Source organism: Drosophila mauritiana, chromosome 2R (genome assembly GCF_004382145.1).
Source record: "Drosophila mauritiana strain mau12 chromosome 2R, ASM438214v1, whole genome shotgun sequence".
Taxonomy (NCBI): domain Eukaryota; kingdom Metazoa; phylum Arthropoda; class Insecta; order Diptera; family Drosophilidae; genus Drosophila; species Drosophila mauritiana.
Window position 1 is genome coordinate 19,497,621 of NC_046668.1, and position 21,602 is coordinate 19,519,222.

The 21,602-nt window shown below is 44.5% G+C and overlaps 4 protein-coding genes across 9 annotated transcripts; 3 read left to right on the forward strand and 1 right to left on the reverse strand.

Moving 5' to 3' along the window:
* Positions 1-412: 412 nt before the first annotated feature.
* On the forward strand, positions 413-6,079 carry LOC117137536 (leucine-rich repeat-containing protein 4B). 2 transcript variants are annotated; one of them, XM_033299030.1, is made up of 7 exons: positions 413-675; positions 4,375-4,560; positions 4,766-4,909; positions 4,975-5,179; positions 5,236-5,421; positions 5,506-5,661; positions 5,719-5,876. In XM_033299030.1, exons 2-7 carry the CDS (start codon positions 4,378-4,380, stop codon positions 5,874-5,876), a joined length of 1,032 nt encoding a protein of 343 aa, XP_033154921.1. In that variant the 5' UTR covers positions 413-675; positions 4,375-4,377. The 2 variants fall into 2 exon arrangements, with proteins under 2 accessions (XP_033154921.1, XP_033154922.1); XM_033299031.1 differs by lacking the exon at positions 413-675 and having other exon boundaries at positions 4,378-4,560; positions 5,719-6,079.
* A 1,176-nt stretch (positions 6,080-7,255) lies between these two features.
* LOC117135480 (glycogenin-1) lies at positions 7,256-15,407 on the forward strand. Of its 4 annotated transcripts, XM_033295696.1 has the most exons (7): positions 7,256-7,346; positions 11,253-11,563; positions 11,639-11,928; positions 11,990-12,170; positions 12,373-12,438; positions 13,479-14,108; positions 15,077-15,407. In XM_033295696.1, the coding sequence occupies exons 1-7, from the start codon at positions 7,340-7,342 to the stop codon at positions 15,287-15,289; spliced, it is 1,698 nt and encodes a 565-aa protein (XP_033151587.1). In that variant the 5' UTR covers positions 7,256-7,339; the 3' UTR covers positions 15,290-15,407. The 4 variants fall into 4 exon arrangements, with proteins under 4 accessions (XP_033151587.1, XP_033151589.1, XP_033151588.1 ...); XM_033295698.1 differs by lacking the exon at positions 13,479-14,108; XM_033295697.1 differs by lacking the exon at positions 12,373-12,438.
* LOC117135482 (FK506-binding protein 5) lies at positions 7,257-19,512 on the forward strand. 2 transcript variants are annotated; one of them, XM_033295702.1, is made up of 3 exons: positions 7,257-7,346; positions 17,792-19,027; positions 19,093-19,512. In XM_033295702.1, exons 1-3 carry the CDS (start codon positions 7,340-7,342, stop codon positions 19,158-19,160), a joined length of 1,311 nt encoding a protein of 436 aa, XP_033151593.1. In that variant the 5' UTR covers positions 7,257-7,339; the 3' UTR covers positions 19,161-19,512. The 2 variants fall into 2 exon arrangements, with proteins under 2 accessions (XP_033151593.1, XP_033151592.1); XM_033295701.1 differs by lacking the exon at positions 7,257-7,346 and having other exon boundaries at positions 17,143-19,027.
* On the reverse strand, positions 19,418-21,549 carry LOC117135481 (UDP-glucuronosyltransferase 2C1). Its single transcript, XM_033295700.1, has 4 exons — positions 21,482-21,549; positions 20,967-21,225; positions 20,244-20,909; positions 19,418-20,178 (listed from the first exon to the last, which is right to left on the reverse strand). The coding sequence occupies exons 1-4, from the start codon at positions 21,482-21,484 to the stop codon at positions 19,508-19,510; spliced, it is 1,599 nt and encodes a 532-aa protein (XP_033151591.1). The 5' UTR covers positions 21,485-21,549; the 3' UTR covers positions 19,418-19,507.
* Positions 21,550-21,602: the final 53 nt, after the last annotated feature.

The window sequence follows — 21,602 nt, forward strand, 5'->3', positions numbered from 1 at the left end:
GCCGTATCATTCATCACTACTTAGTTGGTCGCGATATCATTCATACGCGTTTACAACTGTATTGTCAGCTGGCGTGGATGCTTCATTAGATTCCTCTGTATCAATTTCGATTATCAATCGCTTGCTAATTGAATGAGTGGCCGGCCAAATCAGAAATATCCACATTTGAGCTGTCAAAATCCCGAAAACAATTCAATTTCCAGCCGCAGAGTATCAGTTTCCATTGCTGTTATCAACGAGAGCGCTCTCTCTCCACTCCGAATTTTCCATCCGAATTTTCCCAGAGTGCAGTGTCATCTGCGAGCGAGCGTCCGCTTTATCAGCATTTTTCGGTGTGAGTGCTCGGGCGATCGGATCTTCGGAGTCCAAAAGGCCAAAAACTGAACCGATCGTTTCAATTCTGTGTCTGCGGTTGAATTGAACGGTTCCGGCCAACGTCGCGCTCCGTAACGATCGCTATAACATTCTACGGCGTAATCATAACTCTTTTAGTTACAATAATTACCAAATATTAGGAAAATATATATAAAAGGTGTTTAAAAATATATCGAAGAATCATAGAAGCGCATAGAGTGATGTGTGTGTAGTGAACTAACAAGAATCCTGCCAACTTACAAGGATTATCTTCGCCGACTTTAAATGGGATTATACCTGAACACTTGAATTTCCACAGCGGTAAGCGGGCAGAAGAATCTGTTTGGGTTGGTTTTTTTTTTTTTTTGATTATTTTGCTTTCTTGATGGTAGTGGTATATAGTATGGGGTCTGGCGGGTTATCGTGAATGGTGCAAGCACATAGTACTACGACTAGATTGCACAACAGCTGTGTGTAAGCTATATTGAATTTTCTAATCAGGAAACTTAGCATTGAAATGTGCGCCAGTCTCTGGATTTCGTCGAGTTCCATATGCATTCAAAAGAGTCTCCACGACAGCATAATGCGATAGAATCCAAGTTAAATTGATTTCAATTAGGGGAGGCAGCACAACGGCAATTGGAGGCCTTTCTGTGTGTGCACCATACGTATCTTGCAGATAAAATAAAAGTTTCACTATATACAACTTGCTGTGTGTATCTACTAAAAGTAACGCTTCAGCAGGGCTGTTTATTTAGTAATTAACTGTGGTGAAAACACGTAGGGAACACCTGCTTATCAAGACGGAGACTAATCTTTACAGCCAGTGTTCTGGAAAAAGTAACCAAAGCCTCGAGAAGGAAACGTTCTCAACGAAGAAAAGCTATACAAAATGTTGTATTCTTAATAATAAACATTTCAGCATGACCGAAATATGATCTTTTCGACTGGCATTCCGATAAAGTAGAGTTGTCACTGTATTGGATTCTTTTGTTTCTCGCTCTTTTCAGTCCCTGGGCAAATGTTTTCTTGATTGTGTTTAATTGAAATAAATGAACAACGCTTTTTTATGCTACACCAATCTTTACGGGGCCGTTTCAATTAATTTTTTTGTTGTTCTTGGCATCGCCGTTATAATTTTGAAAGAAGCTATCAGCAGAATGGGAACTCAGGCGATAAGAGCACTTGACGTACTCTGATAAGCTTCGGTTTTCAGGAAAATATGATTGTTACCCAATGGCATTTGTGGGAGGAGGGAGGTAGCCCAGATCGGAAGGTGGTTGGTTGTCTCAAAGCGATGTTTCATCAGTGCATCAGAGAGATGAGTCCAAACAAATAAATCTTTATCGTAGCGAGGAGAAATGTGAATAAATCTCGGGGCCCTCCAGTGCACACACACACCTGTTGGGGGTCGGGAGCACCAGGGAGGGGGTGCAGCTGAAAGATATATGTATATGCCGATCGGACGGGGTATAGCCGATAATATATGCCCACTTCTGCGACGCCCACAATGTGTGACAGGAACTATCACAAGAGCACATAAATCCATTCACAAATGTTTAGAATGTTATTAAAATATTTGATACTAATTTCGTGTTTTTTTCTTTTCTAATTTTTTTTTTTTTGGGGGATTTTCGATTTCATGTTGCGTTTTGTTAGCCCAATAATCGCTTGGCCCGGCGAACAGATAAATAATCCCTCCTCATCATATTTATCATAGCGGGCAGGCTGCAATCCGTTGGTCGACAGTCGGATACGGGGAGCTGGGTGAATCGCTAGCGCCTTGGACCATTCCATTCCGATCCGTAACCCATTTCTGCCACCCCATTCGCATATCCATGGCATTGTTTGTCTGGTCTGCCGCCTGATTGGGCCTAATATATAAATAAATATTGAAGCTGAACAAATGCGGCGAAAGTGGAAAACATAAATTGTGACCCCAACCAATCCACCTCGCCAAGAACAATGTCTAAGGCTAATTCGGATTCTCCATTTGATTTGCGGGACGGGATCATTTTTACGGCCATAGCCGCCGAGTGGATATACCATTTGGTGCCTGGCATTAGCTCTTTTTATGGCCAATTTCCTTGAATTCCCAGCCGAAAATCAGACTGGGATGGGATGCAATCCCCTCAAATCCAAAAGTTTGCATTTGGTCGCCACTGTTTATGCTGCCATCTCACTCTGGCCGCTGGTTTTGGGCTTTTCTGGTTAATTTTAATTTAAATATATGAAATATATTTATAGCCATTGTTGCGGTTGCTGTCAGCCCAAAAGAAATGTGTGTGGAAATAGCTTCAATATTTCTTTTGATATTTTCTGCTTCGTTTTTTCGCTGATTCGACAGGCGGCTCTAATGACAGAGGTAGGCGCGCCACACTGGGTGGCAAAAGTGTGCGCCAGGTTTGCGCTAGTGGAGCAAACATATTGCCAGAACTGTTTTTTTTTCAATTTCTATGTTTTCTTTTCGAGAGCACATGCCTCTCAAGTGGAGCGCAACATTTTTTGGTCAAAGGCCAAGACACTTCAGCTGGCTGGAAAATAACAAAAATTAATAAATGGGCGAATCATGATGGCTAAATGGAGACCATGAATCACTTGAAAGTGAAATATTTCCAAGCCAACGCAGGCAGCCTAGTATGACCAACGAATGGTTACTAACTTTATAATTGATTAGCACTCTTTTGTTGCCTTTGTAAGAGGCCAAGATCTTATCGGCGAACTGGGCGCTCCATACGTCTTAATTCCGCCACTTGGACGGGCTCAAAGTGATTTGCCAATATGGATGGATAGCGACACCGTCGTTCATCATTCATTGGCATTGGCGTTTGAGCTTCGTGTAAATAGAACTAACCGTTTTTGCTGACCCACAATTGATTTCACGAGAATTTTAGCTTCGTTGGGCGAAATGATGAAAACTTCAGCTGCGACAGCAATTAGCCCGAATGTCACAAATGGAAAATTACAATACTCAAGACATTACTCATGAGGTTCGGTTTACATTTTCACATTTTTCACAATGCAAAATCACGCAAAGCCAGCTGATACAAAGTTGGGAAACGTGCAATTTTCTAATTGCCCTTCAATGGGGCGTAACAGAGACATTAACAATGGATTCTGGCCATTTCCAATTCCCAAATGTGCATTCCGAGTGGGCTTACATGACCAGATCATGTCTAGATATATGTACTTATCCTGAGGTATAAATCACGTTGAAGCATTCCTATTTCTGGCCCATAATCGATTATTGGCTTTCATTTTCCACAAAAACACTTTTTTTTTTCTTCGCAAATTTCGGGAAATGCTTTTGTGAAACTGACATATTGAAAAGAGCCATAAAAGCATTTTAATGGAATATTTGTTTGATTTATGGCTACCCCTTTTGCTGTTTGATGTAGAATCAAAAGATACACCCGCCGAACGATAAGATATTGTATTTGGCAAGTGCTTCCCAAAATGGATCTATATCTAGACGGCAGTGAGTCAGTTATTTTCGGGCTAGTTGCTTTTATTACTAGTATAGGGCCGCAACTGTTTCCGCCGCCGCAATGCGGAATCATCTTTTGTTGATGTGCATGAATGCAGCGGGAATGACACTGATTGTGTGTTACGTATACGTAATATGAACATCGCGCATACGCAGGCCAACAGCTGACCTAGGCTCGAGCTTTGTATCTGTATCTGTATCTGTATCTGAGCTGCCATGGCTTAATTCCATCTGCCAGGTGCGGTAGATCCGCTTGATTGCATGCATTCAGCTTCGGATGCGGATTCGCATTCACCCCCAAAAACCAAACCAAACCAAACCAACCCAGACCCAGACCCCCAGCGATCGGCAATGATCTTGTAAATTGTTAATTCGAAAATAAACGCTCTGACGCGCCCATGGGCGATTGTTCGCTTAAATTTATTGTTCTAGTTTTAATCAAGAATATAAACAAATTAGCGCCGAAATGAAGTCCCATCACTTGGTTCCACATTTTCATCTATTTACGTATATATGTGCATTTATTTTGGCAGAGCATGGAACTGCATTGGCAGCTGCTGACGTTCATCGTGGGCCTCCAGTTGTTGCATTCCGCCGGATTCATCATTCAGTCGGAAGTGCGCAAGTGCACGTACGGCCACATCGATAAGCTGCTGCGGATTCGATGCTACGACTTGGACCTCAAGGAGGTGCCCCAGAACCTCAAGAGCTCGGTAGAGGTGAGTAACGATCGAGGGGTCATCTACTGGGCCCCTCGTCACAGTTAGCCTCAATTGAGCTTAATTAAAGAATAAAGAAGTTGCCCACAAACATAAATTTATCCATTACACCGACATGGTCGATGTGTTTGGGAACCCTACCCATGCCATTCACAACTCTCTACTGAAACTAAATGATCTGACAATTCGCTGACTGTTTTTGCAGGTTCTGGATCTATCGCACAATCGCATCAGGAAGCTGAAAACTAGCTCGTTTCAGCGATACACGGACATTAAGTTTCTGATGCTCTATGATAACATGATCCTATCGGTGGAGGTGGGAACCTTCGAGCCACTTACCTCGCTCCAGGTAACAACGACATCTAATTAATCAACGAGTGTGTCATTAATTAATTTCTTAATCGACATTCCCAGGAAATTGATCTTTCGAATAATGGACTGACAACGATACCGCTGGAGTTGTTCCAGCTGCCGCGACTGAGAAACCTCTATATCGACAGCAACGAGCTGACATCGCTCAACCTCCAGGCACTGGAGAAGCCCATCCGTGCTCCACTGGAGTACCTGAACGTGGCAGGTTGCGAGCTGCAGGAGTTACCCGACCTGGGAATACTACCAAGTAAGCAGAGATATGTAGAGATATGAATCTATCTAATACTGATCAATTCTCTTCAGAGCTCTGGCAACTGAATGCCTCAATGAATCCGTTGCAGAACTTCAGGATCGACAGCCTGGCGAATATGTGCCACCTGCAGGTCATCGATCTGACCAAGTCGCAGCTGAGCCAGTGTGGCTGCCAGCAGGTCACCAACCATCTCATGATGCTCGGCGCCAGTCCGAAGTTCGTGCCAGTTTGCTTGGGTGAGTAGCGATGGCGATGGAGGCGATGCAGTCGGAGCAGCTGCTTATTTTTGGCACATGACCAATTTGCAATTCCATTTTCAGAGGCGCTCGACATCCGCGAGTGCCCACTGCCCTACAATCGAACGATCCATTCGCCAACATTCGCCAGTTGCCAGACGACACTGCAGTTTGCCGAAACGCGCAGCTTCTGGCTCTTTGGAGCTGGCTGCTTTGGCGGAGTTTGTTTTGTGCTTTTACGTGAGTTAATAATTAGTTATATTCGACATAAGTAAATACATTTCCCACCTCCCACAGTTGTCATCTTCTGCGTGATACACTGCAGGAGAAAACGAGCCCAGCGACGAAAGAGGAATGCCCAGAAGCGCAAGCCGTTTGTGATCTCGCCCAGAAACGCCATCAACAACCGTCAGCCGGAGGACGAGCCTCTGCACTGTGATACTGCCCGAAAATAGCACATTAGTTAGTTAATTAGTTGCTTAGTAAGTTAGCTTAGTCAGCCTTAGGGGCCAGTTATTTATTACCTACCATTTATGCCTTAGTTTAGCCTTAGGACAACCGTCTACCTAGCAAACTGCCTTGAATCCTGTACCAAAAATCACACAAAATCACCAAAAACTAAAAACAGCGCCATCAAAGAATATTGCCTTGCTCAAAAGCCATCGCCTATTTATTTGGTTTTATATGTAACATAGATTTAAGTCTGCAATGGAGTGGATTTTTTATAACGAATGACAATAAAACATTGATTTAAAGAAGAAATCTGTATTGAGCTGGTATCTAGACTTGGATATTCAGTTTCTTAACAACACTACAATATTTATCAAATAGGAAATAATTTTAGAGAGTTACATTATTTGAATATATCTAAAATTTTTTATTTCACTTTAATTTCAAAATTGCACTAAATCAATTTAAAGTGCATCAGCCTAAAAGTAGGCAAGCTATTTTGCAACCGACATGGTTGGGAAGTTTTTTCATCGCAGCCAACAAGTATGCAATGGTTTAACCGGCTTGGTGCCTTCAGTTCCATGTTCAATCGACAATTCGTTTTGATTGAATTACCAAATTGCTAATGAAAAAATCTTATTAATTCGATTTTAATTTATCTATTAATTTTGTTTTTTATTTGGCTTTTTCTTGACATTTTGTTCGGTCTGCGTTCTCTTAAAATGCTTTCGCAATTTGTTGTCGCTCTTTGGCTCTTTCTTTCACACCTTTTTTATCGCGCTCTCTCTGCGCCTCTCTCTCTTACGTTTATAGCCGGCGAGTAAAGAAGAAGCATAAATAGAAATGAAATATAAGTAAGCGGAATGCAAAATACTTTTTCTTTGGCGCCTTCCTCCACACACACACATTCGCATTCGTATGTGAAACCAGAAAGAACGATATAGTATTCACAATGCACCTGTATATCGACTATGAAGTACCCTGTACCTATGTTGGTTTTAACATATGCATGCCTAATATGTTTCCTTTTTAAAGGCGTGAGCGAGGATGTGGTAAATTAATTTAATTGCATTTTCAAATTGTTTTAAAAAGACATTTGGCTTCCTATTTATTTATTTTTTTTTTCACATATGATTTTACCCAACTAGCTCTCGTGAACTGTATACCCTGCATCGTTCACATATAGAGGGTATAATAAATCTCCCACCGGCTTTTCTTGTGGTGGCCATCGACGTCGACTGCGCTGCCGGTGGCTCTGCATTGGCATTTAGGCATTTATGCCCACGGCAGTCGAACAGCCGCTTCAGATTCTCGTCATCGCTCGTGGAAGGCACATCGCAAACGCCGCTCTCGTTCTCGAATTTAGTGTGAAAGCTCAGCCGCCCACCGCCCGCCGGAAAAGTCTCGCGAGTGTCCCGAAAAATCGAGTTAACCCCCCAAAAAATCTATCAAATAAAATCCTAACAAAATGAGCAGTAAGTTGGGTCACATCCAAATCCAGAGCAAGCAAAAAAGAAAAGCAAGAAAATAAAAGTAAAAGAGAGTGTGTGTGTGTATGCATGGCTAAAGCTGGAAACTGAGAAACTGAAAAGTCGGTAGAAAACAGCCTGCCCTAAGTTAAAGCTCCTTTGGCGTTTCCTGCTAATCAATCAACCAACAAATCGCCATTCCTTCCATTTCGTAACACTCGCTTCAGGTTGGAGTTATGCAAAATCCGAATTCGATTTGAATGCAAAATCAGGAGCTGAATCGAAATCATAGCGATAATCGCACTACTATAATATATATAATTATAAATCGAGCATAGAGCGCGCGCGATGTTGGTGTGGCTACGACCTTTACTGACCTTCACTAGCGTACGGCTCTGCCCACGGCCCCCCCGCCTCATCACCATCACCACCCCCTGTTTCGTCGCTCTCTCCCTTCGCTCTCAGTTTCTCTCTATTTTGAAACACTAACGTGCAGGAAAACATTTCAAAAATGCGAACATTGCACTGGAAACCAAACCGCTGCCAGTCAGTCGTCTGGCATAATTGTTTGTTTATGAAAAGTTTGTGCACAAAATCGCTGATAACGTGAAGCTCACATAACCTTCAAGAAGAGAGAGCGAGAGAGATAGATGGGGAGAGAGATAGCTTACAGTTATGTTGATTCCGTTTTGTTGTGATTCCATTACATCGAATTCTGCGCTTTGTACCTGTCGCAATGCTGGGTGGTGACCCAGTAATCCCACGTAGCGCCATTAGCCGCCTTATCATCCATCCGCTTTATCAGCAATGCGATTATTTCCGCATCTGCAGCCCATTGAGATTAGCGGCCCATTAAGGGATGCACTTCGCCTTGGCATTTTTCACACGCATTCGCTGACGTCCGGCGATCTTGTTTGAAGCAATAGCCATAACCATATATTCATAGCTACAAAATAATATTCACAATCTATATGTGGCACACCCCATGGATGTGTGATTCTATTTATAAGTTGGGAATTATGGCTGGCGACAGGCGCTAACAAGTTTTCGAAAATAATATTATGTATACTTGCCTTTCGAAAAGTTTTCCACGCCCGAGAACATTCTTTTGTGTCGCATCGCCCACTAGTAAAGTGTGTGATCTCTTACATTTTTCTCTTTCCTTGGAAATGCCATTAAATCTGCACGGATTTATGCCCGCATTAATCATCAACCTACGAACGGCCACAGCAGCTGCCTTCAATTTTCTAGCCCGCAGGGATCTCCAGCATCTCGCGTTTCGGTCACCCATCCACATCCACAGACACATCCATGAATCCATGGTGATTCAATTTTCTAAAATTGCTGCGTCGCCTGTACCTAAGCTATCCAATGCATCGCCTACCAACCAGCAGATACAATCTCATTTCATTTTACTTCGCCGGCGCTATTTTTAGTGGCCTGCTCTTTCGGATACAGCATCGGCATCCACAAGATACACACGCCGCCTGCTGAGGTTTCCCGCAGAACTCGTTCCGCGCCTTGCACTCGCCAATTTGTGCGTTGGTGTCGCCGGCGATCCTCGACTCGACTTCCTCCCAAGACCACTCCCTTCATCACATACATACCATTATGCACTTCCAGCGTACAGGCCAACATGGATAACTCGAACTCTATGCTAGGCATTAACATATAGATGGTGCTATTTGGTATATTATAAGCTACTTAAGCACTCAGGATAACCTACTAACTATATAGAATTAGCAATAGAGTTATTTGTCTGAGCTAGCCAGGCTTGACTGTACTTAATTTCTTGTGCGCCGGCTGCAAATTATGCGATGCTTTAATGGGGACCCTGACAAACGGGTTTCAGCGAGGGAACGGATGCCTCCCTCAAGGTCTTGGCTGCCCATTCATCTAATTGGTGACCCCATTCATGCTGGTGTCTGGCGTTAATCTGATCTGGGCCTCATCACGCCTGAACGGGAATTTGTTCAGTCACTTGACCCAGACCCAAAAGCTCAACCCCCGACCTTTTTTCGCCAATTGCTTTGTCAGGGCGCTTTATCGGCTTTATTGTGCTACGGCCATACGCAATTGATAAAAGCGGGTAGTTGAAATCAGAGCGCAAACTCTGCTCAGCGAAGAGAGCGCATAAGAGAGAGTTAAAGGGAGAGCATTTCTCCGAAGAGAGTTCTCTCTCCCTACACTGTCAAAAAGCTAAGGAATTTTCCCACAATTAGCTGTCACATAAATTGCTAATTTACCTATTTTTAAGTTTACGTCCTAAGCATATGTTTAAGTGAAATGTCGCGACGCATTCATTTTGACAATTTCAACAGTTGTTGAAATTTTGTATATTTAGACCGAGTGTTGTTTATTTAATTTTGTTTAAATCGCCAAATTTATGACGATTGCCGAAAATTCCTTTTCACCGTTCTGCCACATAAGTTTTATTGTTTTGTGAAATTTTTTGTCATTTTTCGCACACACATCCGGTAAGTCAGAAGTTATTAAGATTCATTTTAGTTTTGCCGAAAGTAAATGATTTCATTTTTATTTTAGGCCCAACGAATCATTTCACAAGCACACACACACGCAAATAGAAAAGAAAGCATCTGTGTATCTTTCACCCGCACACACACACACCAATGCAAATACAAGACCCAGTCACACACACACATACACGCACATTAATGAATCCGGCGGAGGATAAAGATCGTCCTGATCTCAGTCCAAATCAAGATCAAGATCAAGATTAGGATCAAGTTCAGCCTAGCGAATGCATTTGAATGCCGCTGATTAGCTCGCTGTGCAGCAGTTACCATCAGAATGCGCATCCGCATCCGCAAATGTGTCCACATCCGTATCCGCATCCGTATCTGACTGCGAGAAGGTAGTTGTTGTTATCCACCTACTTGTTGTATCCTACGCTTCACAGTTCCTTTTCAGTTCGCTTCTCTAAAACCAAACAACCAACAAAACCAAGCCCATGTAAACAGAACTCTAATCTGACACTTAACCCGACTAAAGTTAGCACAACGAAATGTATTAAGAATATAACATATATATACACACTTGTATATATATCCATCTATCTATCTTTATCGATTTGTAGCATTAATACCCGAATAATAATGTTCTAAATTCCATTTACTTGTCAATAATCAAAATTGGAAATAAAAAATAATTCGTACGTCTTCTCTATCTTTAACTCTAATGAATTTTTAATTATCTAAACAGCAAGTCTGCATGGTTTAATAATTTATAAATACGAGAATTTCTTCGGAATTCACTTGTAAATTGTGTACCATACGGATTCTAGAACTAATTCCCCATCTCGAGTGAGAAATCTGCACCGAAACAAAAAAAAACTATCAAACTCATAATCGCCTCATAAACGTGTATATAGATACATTCATATGTATATCCTAGCCAGCGCCATGAATAATTATCTACAGCTTTTGCCCAACTAAATGCCAACTACGCAAAATTCTAATTGCCCGTTCGGACGCGCCTGAAATATGCTCAGCTCGATTTTGCCAATTCTTTATGGATCTATATTTTATTTTTTTTTTGCAATTTTATCCGCGCTAACAAAGCAAATGAATTTTGGTTGCATGTGGGCGATGCTGACGCAGTTGGAGATCTGCACACACCACTTGAACATATATACAAACATATCTATATCTGTTCTATTTTGAATGGGGAACCCGAACAATCGCTTGTTTATTTATAATCCGTAACGTTTTTTGCCGAATCCGAAACTAATAAATACGGCCAACTGCTGCAGTGAAACGTGCAGTGCAACAGTATCTTTTTGTGTTGTAACCCAATTTGTATCTCTGACTTTAGCTGTATATCTCATATCTCGCAGCTACATATCGATAGCGTTTAATTTGCAATCGTATCTACATCTCTCGTTTCGAATAGAGTTCGCTTGGGTGACGCTGACGACAAATGACACGTACTCACTGGGTGCCTTGGTCTTGGCCCACTCACTGAAAAGGGCCAAGACCGCCCACCAGCTGGCCGTTCTGGTCACGCCCAATGTCTCGCAGGCGATGCGCGACCGACTGAAGGAGGTCTACAACGTGGTGCAGGAGGTCAATGTGCTCGACTCACAGGATGCCGCCAATCTGGCGCTCCTCTCCCGCCCCGAACTGGGCGTGACCTTCACAAAGCTCCACTGCTGGCGCCTCGTTCAGTTCGAGAAGTGCGTCTTCCTGGATGCGGACACACTGGTAAGATGTGAAGTATTCCAAGGGCACAACTTGTACTTGTGGGCTAACAAAGACTTAACTAACTTGATTCCGTAGGTCTTGCAAAACTGCGACGAGCTGTTCGAGCGCGAGGAACTGTCGGCTGCTCCGGATGTCAGCTGGCCGGATTGCTTCAACTCCGGCGTGTTTGTGTTCAAACCTAGCGTGGACACCTTTGCCCAGATCACAGAGTTCGCCGTGAAGAATGGCAGTTTCGATGGCGGTGACCAGGGTCTGCTGAACCAGTTCTTCGCCGACTGGTCGACGGCGGACATCAAGAAGCATTTGCCATTTGTGTACAATGTGACGGCCTATGCCTCGTACTGTTATCTGCCCGCCTTCAAACAGTAAGTTCGCTATCTCTGTGGAATGGAAGAGCGGTTTGTAATGGCATTTGGTTGCTTGCAGGTTCAGAGATAAGATTAAGATTTTGCATTTCGCCGGCAAGCTGAAGCCCTGGCTGATTCAGTTCAATTCGGAGACAAAGGTGGCCAGCGTTTCGTCGGAGTATGCCCATGCCCAGGATCTGATTCAGCTGTGGTGGAACATCTTCTGCGAGAATGTCATCCAGTCCCTGTCCACCGAAATGGTAAGTGCTATTTATGCAATGGATAACGCACATCTTGGAGATTTCCAGCGTTACTTGGTGCCCCAAAATGATCTTATGTCTTCCCTTGTTTTTGAACGCCAGACTGAAGCTAACCCAAGATTTTTACTGTCTAACCCAATGTATTTGCTCCGAAACTCAAAAACAAAACCCCTGCTTCGTTTTCTAACACGCTAATCGCAAGCAAACGCCAGGAAATGTGGCTAGTGATCGACCCGCGGGAGAATTGGCCCAAGGGTCCACTTCAGAGGTAAGCAGATCTTCAATTGCCGAATCGCACATATCGCACCAGATCTGTAGATACCTTGAGCACACCCCTGTGTAAATATCTTAATTATAACTCAAATATTTATCTATTTATTTATCTATCGATTCACCCATCTTTCTGTGCGCCAAGTAAATAACCCAAGCAAACAAACTCAGAGTTTCGATCTATTTGCCATTTGTTTCTTGCCGATAGCTGACCTCGATATCGTTTCATTTCCCGCCTCTTTTCTATCAACTCGGTTTGAATACTTTGTTTTCGTTTTTTTTGTGGTTTGCAATTTTCTGTTGATTTTTCCTCGATTAGCAGCCGCGCCCCAGAGTAACCCATTTTCTTTTTTGTATATTTTCTTTCACTTTTTTGGCCCCATAGGCAGACCAATTCTCAATTTATTTCTTCTGTATTTTTTCTGTAATATTTGTCCAACTGTGTGTGTCTCTCGTGTGTGTGTGTGTGTGTGAGTGCTCGTCTTAGTGTTCACTTTCTTTCTGTTTTCTTTTCCTTTCTAATTGCATCGATTTGGCAAAGAGCCAGGAAAATGTTTCGGTTTACGAAAGATGTTTAGATGAAAATGATTCAAATCAAGATGGTCGGTTGCGGGTGATGCCAAAAAAACTCAACTGAATCATTAGATATATCCCATAACACAAACAAACACACACACACACACCAGCACACATTCGTGGGGATCTCCTCTCTTGATACACACAAAGAAATTTTGATATATGATATAGTTGATCAATAAATTAGATCTTATTCCAAATTCAGTCAATTGAAGAGAAATAAATCCTTTATTTTTGATATTTTTAAATTAATTCAATTTTTCTGTGTGTACTTTTCACTTTCGCCCTTGTTTTGTTCGTGCCGTTGGTTTCTTTATTTTTGCAAATTGATTTACTTTTCATTTACTTTCTATTTTCCAAACTCCGCTCTCCTGTGTTGCGCATTCTGTAAATTATACTTTGCCATAAATAATTGTGGACTGCCGTATCGCATATAACTCTGTATATCTAACATTGTCTCAGTGCCTTTGCCTAAATATAATACGCACGCAAAGCGAATTCGCGGCGGACGAGCTGCATCAGCGGCAGCAGCATGAGTTCTACCAGCAGCAGCAGCTGCACCACCACCTGTTGCATGTGTGCCAGTTCCGCGATCCTTGGGCAGATTACTATGAGAATCTGGAGAAGGAGCTGCAGGAGCAGGAGCAACAGCGCCACCAGCACCAGCAGCAGCACCACAATCCCAGCCAGAATCACAGCCAGGACAATGGGAATGCGGATGCAGCTGCGAATGGGAACGATAGCACGATTGCAAATGCAAATGCAAACACAAATGCCACTGACTGGCATCATGACGATGCATGCCACCCAACTCCGCCGACGAGTCCTCCGCCCAAAGCCCAAAACCAAGTCCACAATGCCAATGCCACTGCCAATGCCGAAGACTTTTCATCCGTAGATGTGAATAGCAATGAGCTAAACATTTCACAGCCACCTGAACACGCCTCCTACTCCTCCGACACAGCCACGCCCACTGCCACGCCCTCGCTAACGCCCACGCCCACGCCTCATCATTCCGTGCATAGTCAGACAGTAGAAAAAGCGACAAGCCACCAACAAGAACATGAAGTTGCAGCCACAACGCCGCCTGAGGTAAAGGCAATCAATCCAAACCCGGCCTGAGAACTACACAGAAAAAAAAGTCCCTAACGTTTGGATGGGTTTTTCAAATCCAACATAGCCCCAAGCAAATGCTAGATTTTATTATTTTATGGTTTTCCTCGCACCTCGTGCATAATGGACTTTATGCTTATACATTGAAATATCTGAATATTTAAAACCAAAGTGGCATTTCTTTCTGTGTAGGAATCCCGATTCCCAACCAAATGCATTGGATAACGGTGTGCAAGTGTAAAAGTGCTAGTGCAAGTGATAGTGATAATGTAATGTCCTGGTTTTCGTCTAGTCACTGTTTTGCATACGAATTGTCATATTGTCGTCTTCATTGTCCTACGGTCATCGTTCATTGTTCATGGTCCTTGGTCCTCTGTCCTCGGTCCATGGTTCTTGGTTCATGGTTCAGCGTTGTGTTTGTGGCCTGGATAAGGGGCATTTGTTGATTTATTATTAGTTGGCCTGGCACCTGGTCAAGCATTAATGTAGATGGAACACGGGGGGCCTCGCTCCCAAACAACATAATCAACATCATCATCATCATCTTGAAGCACAAGCGCAGCAAAAGCAGGCACTTCATCCTCGTGTTGCATGCGCATTTTATAGCCACCTGCATCTCCATTCAGCCCACTTTCACATAGTAATCTGCCCGAGAGTTGCAGGGACACGCATTGCAAACGCAAGCAGACGGAGCTCAACGCGTCGTATACTTGATTTATGCCTCGAGCAGCACTCTGTTGTCACATTAATCATACGCCCTGTGCACCGTAACTAACATCTCAATGTTGTCAACCGTTCGTCTGCGTACTAGTGCTAGTAAATGTTTAACCCGTAGTGCATGAAATGTACTAATACACCCAACTGCATATGTATATTATGCCCCTCGCTTCCCTCGCTACCAAATAATGCAACCAAGCTCTTAATCAATTTAATTAACATACTTTCAGGCGGGTCTGGCTGGTGCTCTGTCACAGCTCCGCATCGGCCAGCAGCGCACTCCCGAACAGGAGGCCTACGAGAACCAGATGCGCCGCCAGTGCTGGGAGTCTGGACAGATCGACTACTCCGGCGCCGATTCGTTCGAGAACATCTGGAAGAAAATATCGCAGACGCTGGAGAGGAAGACCGAGAAGGAGTCGGAAGAAACTGGTAGCTCATAGATACAAAACCGAAACTAAACAGAACAAACAAATGCAAATCGTTCGTTATTCGTCGTTTTGTTGCCATTTTTTCTTGTACACGCGCACACACGTACACACCCACCCCCCTTCTCCACCCTATATGAAACCCCCACACACGCACACACAGACCACACAATCGTATTTTATCCCCCCCCCGCCCCTTTGGGAGGCAGACGCACTGTTGCCAATGTCAAGGAGCCCACGGTCTAATTGAAATTTAAGGTTTGGCCAAAAAATGTTGTCGAAACGAATTCTTCAGAGTGTCATAAATGCAATTTTTATTTGCCTCCCCTGTTACAGCACACACACACACACACGCATCTTGTTAAAAAGAATGAGCGAGAAAGCACAGAAATTTTAATTAAGTTTTCAAATTAAACTTTTTGCACTGCTGCTACTGCTACTGCTGCTGCTCTCGACATACGTGATGTGATGCGATGTGTATGTGGGCGACACACTTGGCACAGTTGCCCCAAAGAACCCTACCCCTCCCCCTGCCCCGCCCAGCCCTTGGACAAAATCGAGAAAAAATTAGCACACTTGGCCCGGCCACAAAGTTTTACACTTCATTGTGTTTTAATTGAAGTTTTTGTACTTTCCCCCACTCGTGTGCTTACCGATTTATGGCGATGACTTTCCAGCTCATCTGCATCAAAACTCATTGTGGCATAAAGGCCATTTCCTGTCCTTGCCCCCCTCCTACCCTTTCCCCCTCCGCCGCCCAACACATATGTACATATGTTTTTCCTATGAATAAAACGCAAACAATGAGTGTATACAATAACTCTAGAAAAGATAAACGAAAACCATTTAAAATAAAGTAAAAATCAAAAATGAAATTGTAGCCCACATGTTGTGGCTATTGTGTATATGTATCTGTGTGTGTGTGCATGTGTGAGTTAGAGTGTGTGTGCGAAGTGCCCCGCCCCCTTTTCGCCCACTTTTCGGATCGAATTCGAGCTGAGCGTTAAATGTTTGTTTCAAGTGTTTTGGCAGCATAACTTTTCTATCTATATACGTATATATACCATTTATGTTATAATTTACATTTTGCAAATATTGTCGTAATATTTATTCGAGAACAACAACAACAACAACAAAGAAACCCCAAACAACACAAACAAAAATTTTCAATTTAAGAAACTCTGTTTTCGAATTTGCATTTTTATTTTAGCAATTAAGTTACGTTACGTTCTTCTTTCCAACGTTGTCACCTTTTCAGTTGTGTACTTTTAAGCCATCTTAGCCATGGCAAGCATTGGGTCTAAGTCTTGGGTCTTAGAACCATCACATAGCCATAAGAGCCAGCACCATTCACCCATCGCATCCTAGCCATCAGCCATCACCAGCATCACCAGCAACACAGCATCGCAGACGATGTAGCTGAATCGAATTAAAACTACTGTCTCGTTACACCTAACCACATTTGCAGATAATGATAACGATAGTGACCCCGCTAACCCACTAAGCTCAGCTCGATTGCGAAACGAAGCCGCCAGCATCCTGCTGCATGCGCCCGAGAAATCCCCAACTTCAAAGGCGATGAAAGCGAATGGGGCGACTGGGAGTGGATCCCAGCTCGACCAGTCGCATCCCACCTCCCCGGCAACTAACAAACAGCCTGCGAATGCTTCAGCTTCCCCCACCGCCTCCTTAAAACAGAATCCACAGAAGCGACAGGAGAGACCGCAGCCCCAAGCGGAACCGGAACTGGAACCGAGACCACAACCACAACCGCAGCCAACACAGCAGCACATCAGGATGCAGCCAGGCGGCGGAAATGGCAGCGTCTCCAAGAGCGGCAAACAGAGGTCCGCCCGCAAGTTCAAATAGCAATTACTGAAGCTGCTGATGCACTACAGCTGCCTGCCACACCTGGCGTGCCGCTGCAAGTCGCAGTACCGGCGGCTGGAACCCAATCTGGATACCGAACCCCAGCCCGTCCACGTCTAACCCGACGATTGATAGACAGATCCGAGGAAGTACAAAGCGTATGCCACGATAAATGCTGTACAAATTGCTTGCTAAGTGGCTCTTAGACGAAGTCTTTAAAGTAATCAAAGTGAGATTAACTAAATTTATATATATATTACATTATTAATGCAACAATTATCAGAGCACACAGAATTTCATACGTATATAAATAGGTTTCCATTAGCTTTATTTAAAATGCCATCTATGAAAGTTAATGTTAAAAAGGGACACCTTTTCTAAAATGCATAGTAGGTTATATTTCTTGGAGCCATATAGCTTCACAACTTTGCTGATAACGTCTAAGGGTCTCTTGGTTTACCCAAATACCACGCTGCCTTATAAAGGAAACACATGCAATATCTTAGACTTAGTGTAAGAGATGAGCTAATACTAGATGTAAGCCGCAAGTGCTTTGGATAACCCTAGATGCAAACACACACTCAGGAGCTTGGGATGATATCGCCTTATATGCCATATACTATACACACATGCATCCACACACCACAGAGCTACTGACCTCCGCGGACATCGAAGACGGTAAGGTGGAGTTCGACAAGGCCACGGGTGCCACCACCACGTACAAGGTGATCGAGGGTGGCTACGAGGTGATCACCACCTCCCCTCAGCCCAATGGAACCATCAAGACCCAGGTGCGAACCTTCTGGGATCCCAAGCCCGTTAGCGAGGAGGATCTGAAGAAGGAGCAGGAGAACAAGAAGCTGGTCCAGAAGCGTCTGGGCAAGGAGATCCGCATCGATGAGCGCACCACCATGCTGACCCGCGCCATCGAGGGTGGCTACGAGGAGGTGTACACCACCATCAACGAGGATGGAACTCGCAGCTCTCGCACCAAAACCTTCTACGACTCCGTTCCTACCGAAGTGGATGAGAAGACGGCCGCCAAGTTGAACAAGAACAAGAAGAACGTGACCCGGAAGTCGTCGGTGGACTCTACCGATTCAACGGAATCCTCCCGTCGCATCGTCCAGAAGCAGCAGAAGAACCTGGTGCAGAACTATGACCAGCAGACCAACTCCACCACGACATCGGAGCGCAGGGTGTCGGTGACCCAGAACATCGAGATCACCGAGAACAATCGCACCGTGCGCAAGAACTCGTTGCAGGAGCAGAACGTCAAGGCCATCACTTCCACCTCGAACACCTCGTCCAGCGACAAGAAGCAGAAGAAGAAGCCCAAGTCATCGGCCCCACCACCACCCGCTGACTTCTTCCAGAACGATACCACCTCTGTGGCCTCGAAGCGTGTGCCCGGCGGTGTGGAGTACACCTACTCCACGCAGCTGGATTCCGGCAAGACCATCACCACCTCGAAGACTGTCTACGAGGAGGAGGAGGTGGAGCTCACCGAGGAGGAGATCCGCCAGTACAAGAAGACCCTGAAGGACGCCGAGAAGCACAAGAACGTGTCCACCACCAAGAAGCTCAAGTCCGAGTCGGGCACCAAGAAGATCGTGCCGTCCGAAAACCCCGGAGATGTGACCACCGTGGAGACCATCAAGATCGAAGGTGGCACCGAGTACCACTACACCACCGTGACATCCGAGGGCATCGTGAAGAAGGCCGTGAAGACCGTCTACGATCCCGTGCCCAGCCAGAAGTCCAATCCCGATGACACCGACGAGGAGGAGATCATCGAGGAGTACGAGGAGGAGATCATCGAGCCCGGCGAAAAGAACGTCAAGACCATCGAGACCGTCAAGCAGCTGCCCAGCAAGTTCGAGGGTGAGGATAAGGCAACTCACCTGATCCGCAACTAGGTTATTTAAACCCTTTTCTTTCTTTCGCAGAGGAAGTGACCATCACTCATGAGAGGAAGGAGAAGAAGGTAAAGAAGTCCATGGTCATAAGCCAGTAGAGATCGCCGCTTGCCCACACCGAAACACACTCAAACACACACGACACTCACACAACACAAGGCACAACAATACACACAACAAAACAAGCTTATGAAATGGCCGGAAAATAGAGAAGAAAGGCCCTGCGAAGATCCAGATCCCAAGCTAATTCTCCTGACCTATTTCAGCATCCAGTTCAGTTAGTTGCGGGCGGTCTTTGCACGCTACTCGTTAGCTTTGTTATCAATTACCAGCTGTCTAGTGCCCTAGAAATGTATTACGAAATTATCCAAAATTTATTACAAGAAACTATCTAACATAATTGTAGCCTCTTTTGTTAACAACAAATAAAACTCAAGTTTTGGTTCTAATTCTTCTTGGTCTTCTTCTTCGTCGGAGTGCTCTTGGGCTTGGAGCTCCTGCGGCAGATCAGGATTAGAGCCACGATGGGCAGCAGGATCACAGCGAGAGCTAGACCCACAATGTCCAGTAGGTAGAACTGGTACCAGGGTAGATGTACACCAGCGGCCACCAGATGAGGAGCACCTCGGTGCTCGATCACATAGTTGATCCAGTACATGGCCGTATTCATGGCCCCGAGTGGTCGATCGCGGAATATCCGGGAGGCCTTCTTAATGTTATTCCTGTACTTTGGATTCTCAATCAGCTCCAGCAGCAGACCGCGCAACTCCTCCACCGTGACTTTCCGGTAATCCAGTCCCAGAGCATATTCAGCCTTCTTACCCTGGTTAATGTTCTGGTGCTGATCGCAGTAGACGGGCATGCCCAATATGGGAACACTGTTGTACACCGCCTCCTGGGTGCCGAAGAGGCCTCCATGGGCAATGAAAACCTTGACATTCGGGTGCGCCAGAATGTCGCCCTGAGGTAACCAACTTTGCACCCTCACGTTAGCCGGCAGATTGGGCAGAGATTCATCCTCGAACTTCCAGAGAACGCGTTGCTTCAGACTGCCAAAGACTTCCAGGAATACCTTTAGCTTCTCAGGCGGCAAGTCGGCACTTCTCACCTGGGAACCTGTGCGGAAAATAGATGGAGTCGTTAGTTTTTATATTTAAACTCGCAGGGTTAAGGACACTCACCCAAGCTGAAGTAAATGGCTCCATGTGTGGCTCCGTCCAGGAATTTTTGAAGATGCTCCGGCAGCGCCTTCGGTGGTTGAATGTGCAAACCGCCCACTGGGATCATATTATATGCCATTGGTCTCGAGGATGCCAGTGGCATGTAGCTGTTCAACAGAATGGCTGAGATATTACGCTCAAGTTCTTTGATAGTGGGTACTCTGTCGAGGAGCTTGGAGAAGTGCTTCTTTAAGACCGCATCCTGACCGGGGTAGTAGGAGAACTCTCTGAAGAGATCCTCGGCGGCATTGATGGCCACATTGCCGATGCGTTCCCACAAAGACATGCGATCCGTATAGGGCATATAGGCGTGTGGTACATATGACCAAGGAGACACTACCCCAAATAGCTGACTGAGGTAGTTGGCATTACCGAAAGTCGAAACAGTTATGGTTGGGATCTGGTACAAGTGTCCCAGAATGAGGGCACCCTCGTTGAAGAACTGCTCCGCCAGCAGCAGATCGTATTTGCCAATCTTGTTCTTCTCGTTGATTACGGCCTGAATCTCCGGTTGCTCCAGTGCGAAATCCGTACTGTGGATACCCATCACATTGACCATTCGCAGGAATGCGAAATTTGGCAAATCAGTCATTTCCAAAACGGTGTTCTTATTGGTCATCTCCTTAACTGTGAGACAGTGATTATGTTAACACATGATTTATTAATTTTAGATGCTAAACTTACTTTCTGGCCAAAAATCGTATTGAGGAATCACTATTTCCTTATAGTTTGGTCCAAGGTTTTCCTTCGCCAAGGAAAACGGAGTAATGAAAGTAACCTCATGTCCTTGCTTGACCAGCTCCCGTATGATGGCATTGGTCATCATGAAGTGGCTCTTGCCAGGAAAAAAGAAGGCTGCCAGGATGCGGGAACCAGTACCCAACTCTAGTTGCTGTAGAGCAACCAGACTTAGGAGAAAAATGTGCAGAGCACTTTTCAAAGACTGTAAAGCACAAAGTATTTATAATCAATAATTAAATTGAAGTTTAAATGCAGCATGAAAAAGTCCTTCATTCGACTGTGAAATCAAATAGTATTAGGCGATAACAGGTAACTTTAGTTTAATTTTCGGAACTTTCGTCTATTAAGATTTCAAAGCTTATCGGTCGGTTATTAACCTTTAATTTAATTTCTACAGAAACGAGAGCTTCAAAAGCTTTCTGCTATGCGTTCAATTTATTTACAAAATATCAACAAACCATTTTAATTCCACGATAGTAGCAACCGACTCAGTGGACCGCTTTCAAACGACTGCGAATGGGTTCAGCTAGATCGTTTCGTTCGAGTCTCTCTGCAGATCGGCTTTATATGTAACCTATA

Bases quoted from the DNA above. Each gene is read 5' to 3' on its own strand.
- LOC117135480 (XM_033295696.1), top strand. The intron at 11,929-11,989 runs GTAAGTTCGCTA...GGTTGCTTGCAG, and splicing joins TATCTGCCCGCCTTCAAACA to GTTCAGAGATAAGATTAAGA. The intron at 12,171-12,372 runs GTAAGTGCTATT...GCTAATCGCAAG, and splicing joins AGTCCCTGTCCACCGAAATG to CAAACGCCAGGAAATGTGGC.
- LOC117135481 (XM_033295700.1), bottom strand. The intron at 20,910-20,966 runs GTAAGTTTAGCA...ACTGTCTCACAG, and splicing joins ATACGATTTTTGGCCAGAAA to TTAAGGAGATGACCAATAAG. The intron at 20,179-20,243 runs GTGAGTGTCCTT...TTTTCCGCACAG, and splicing joins AGCCATTTACTTCAGCTTGG to GTTCCCAGGTGAGAAGTGCC.
- LOC117137536 (XM_033299030.1), top strand. From the start codon at position 4,378: ATGGAACTGCATTGGCAGCTGCTGACGTTCATCGTGGGCCTCCAGTTG. The intron at 4,561-4,765 runs GTGAGTAACGAT...CTGTTTTTGCAG, and splicing joins ACCTCAAGAGCTCGGTAGAG to GTTCTGGATCTATCGCACAA. The intron at 4,910-4,974 runs GTAACAACGACA...CGACATTCCCAG, and splicing joins AGCCACTTACCTCGCTCCAG to GAAATTGATCTTTCGAATAA.
- LOC117135482 (XM_033295701.1), top strand. From the start codon at position 17,773: ATGCATCCACACACCACAGAGCTACTGACCTCCGCGGACATCGAAGAC. The intron at 19,028-19,092 runs GTGAGGATAAGG...TTTCTTTCGCAG, and splicing joins GCTGCCCAGCAAGTTCGAGG to AGGAAGTGACCATCACTCAT.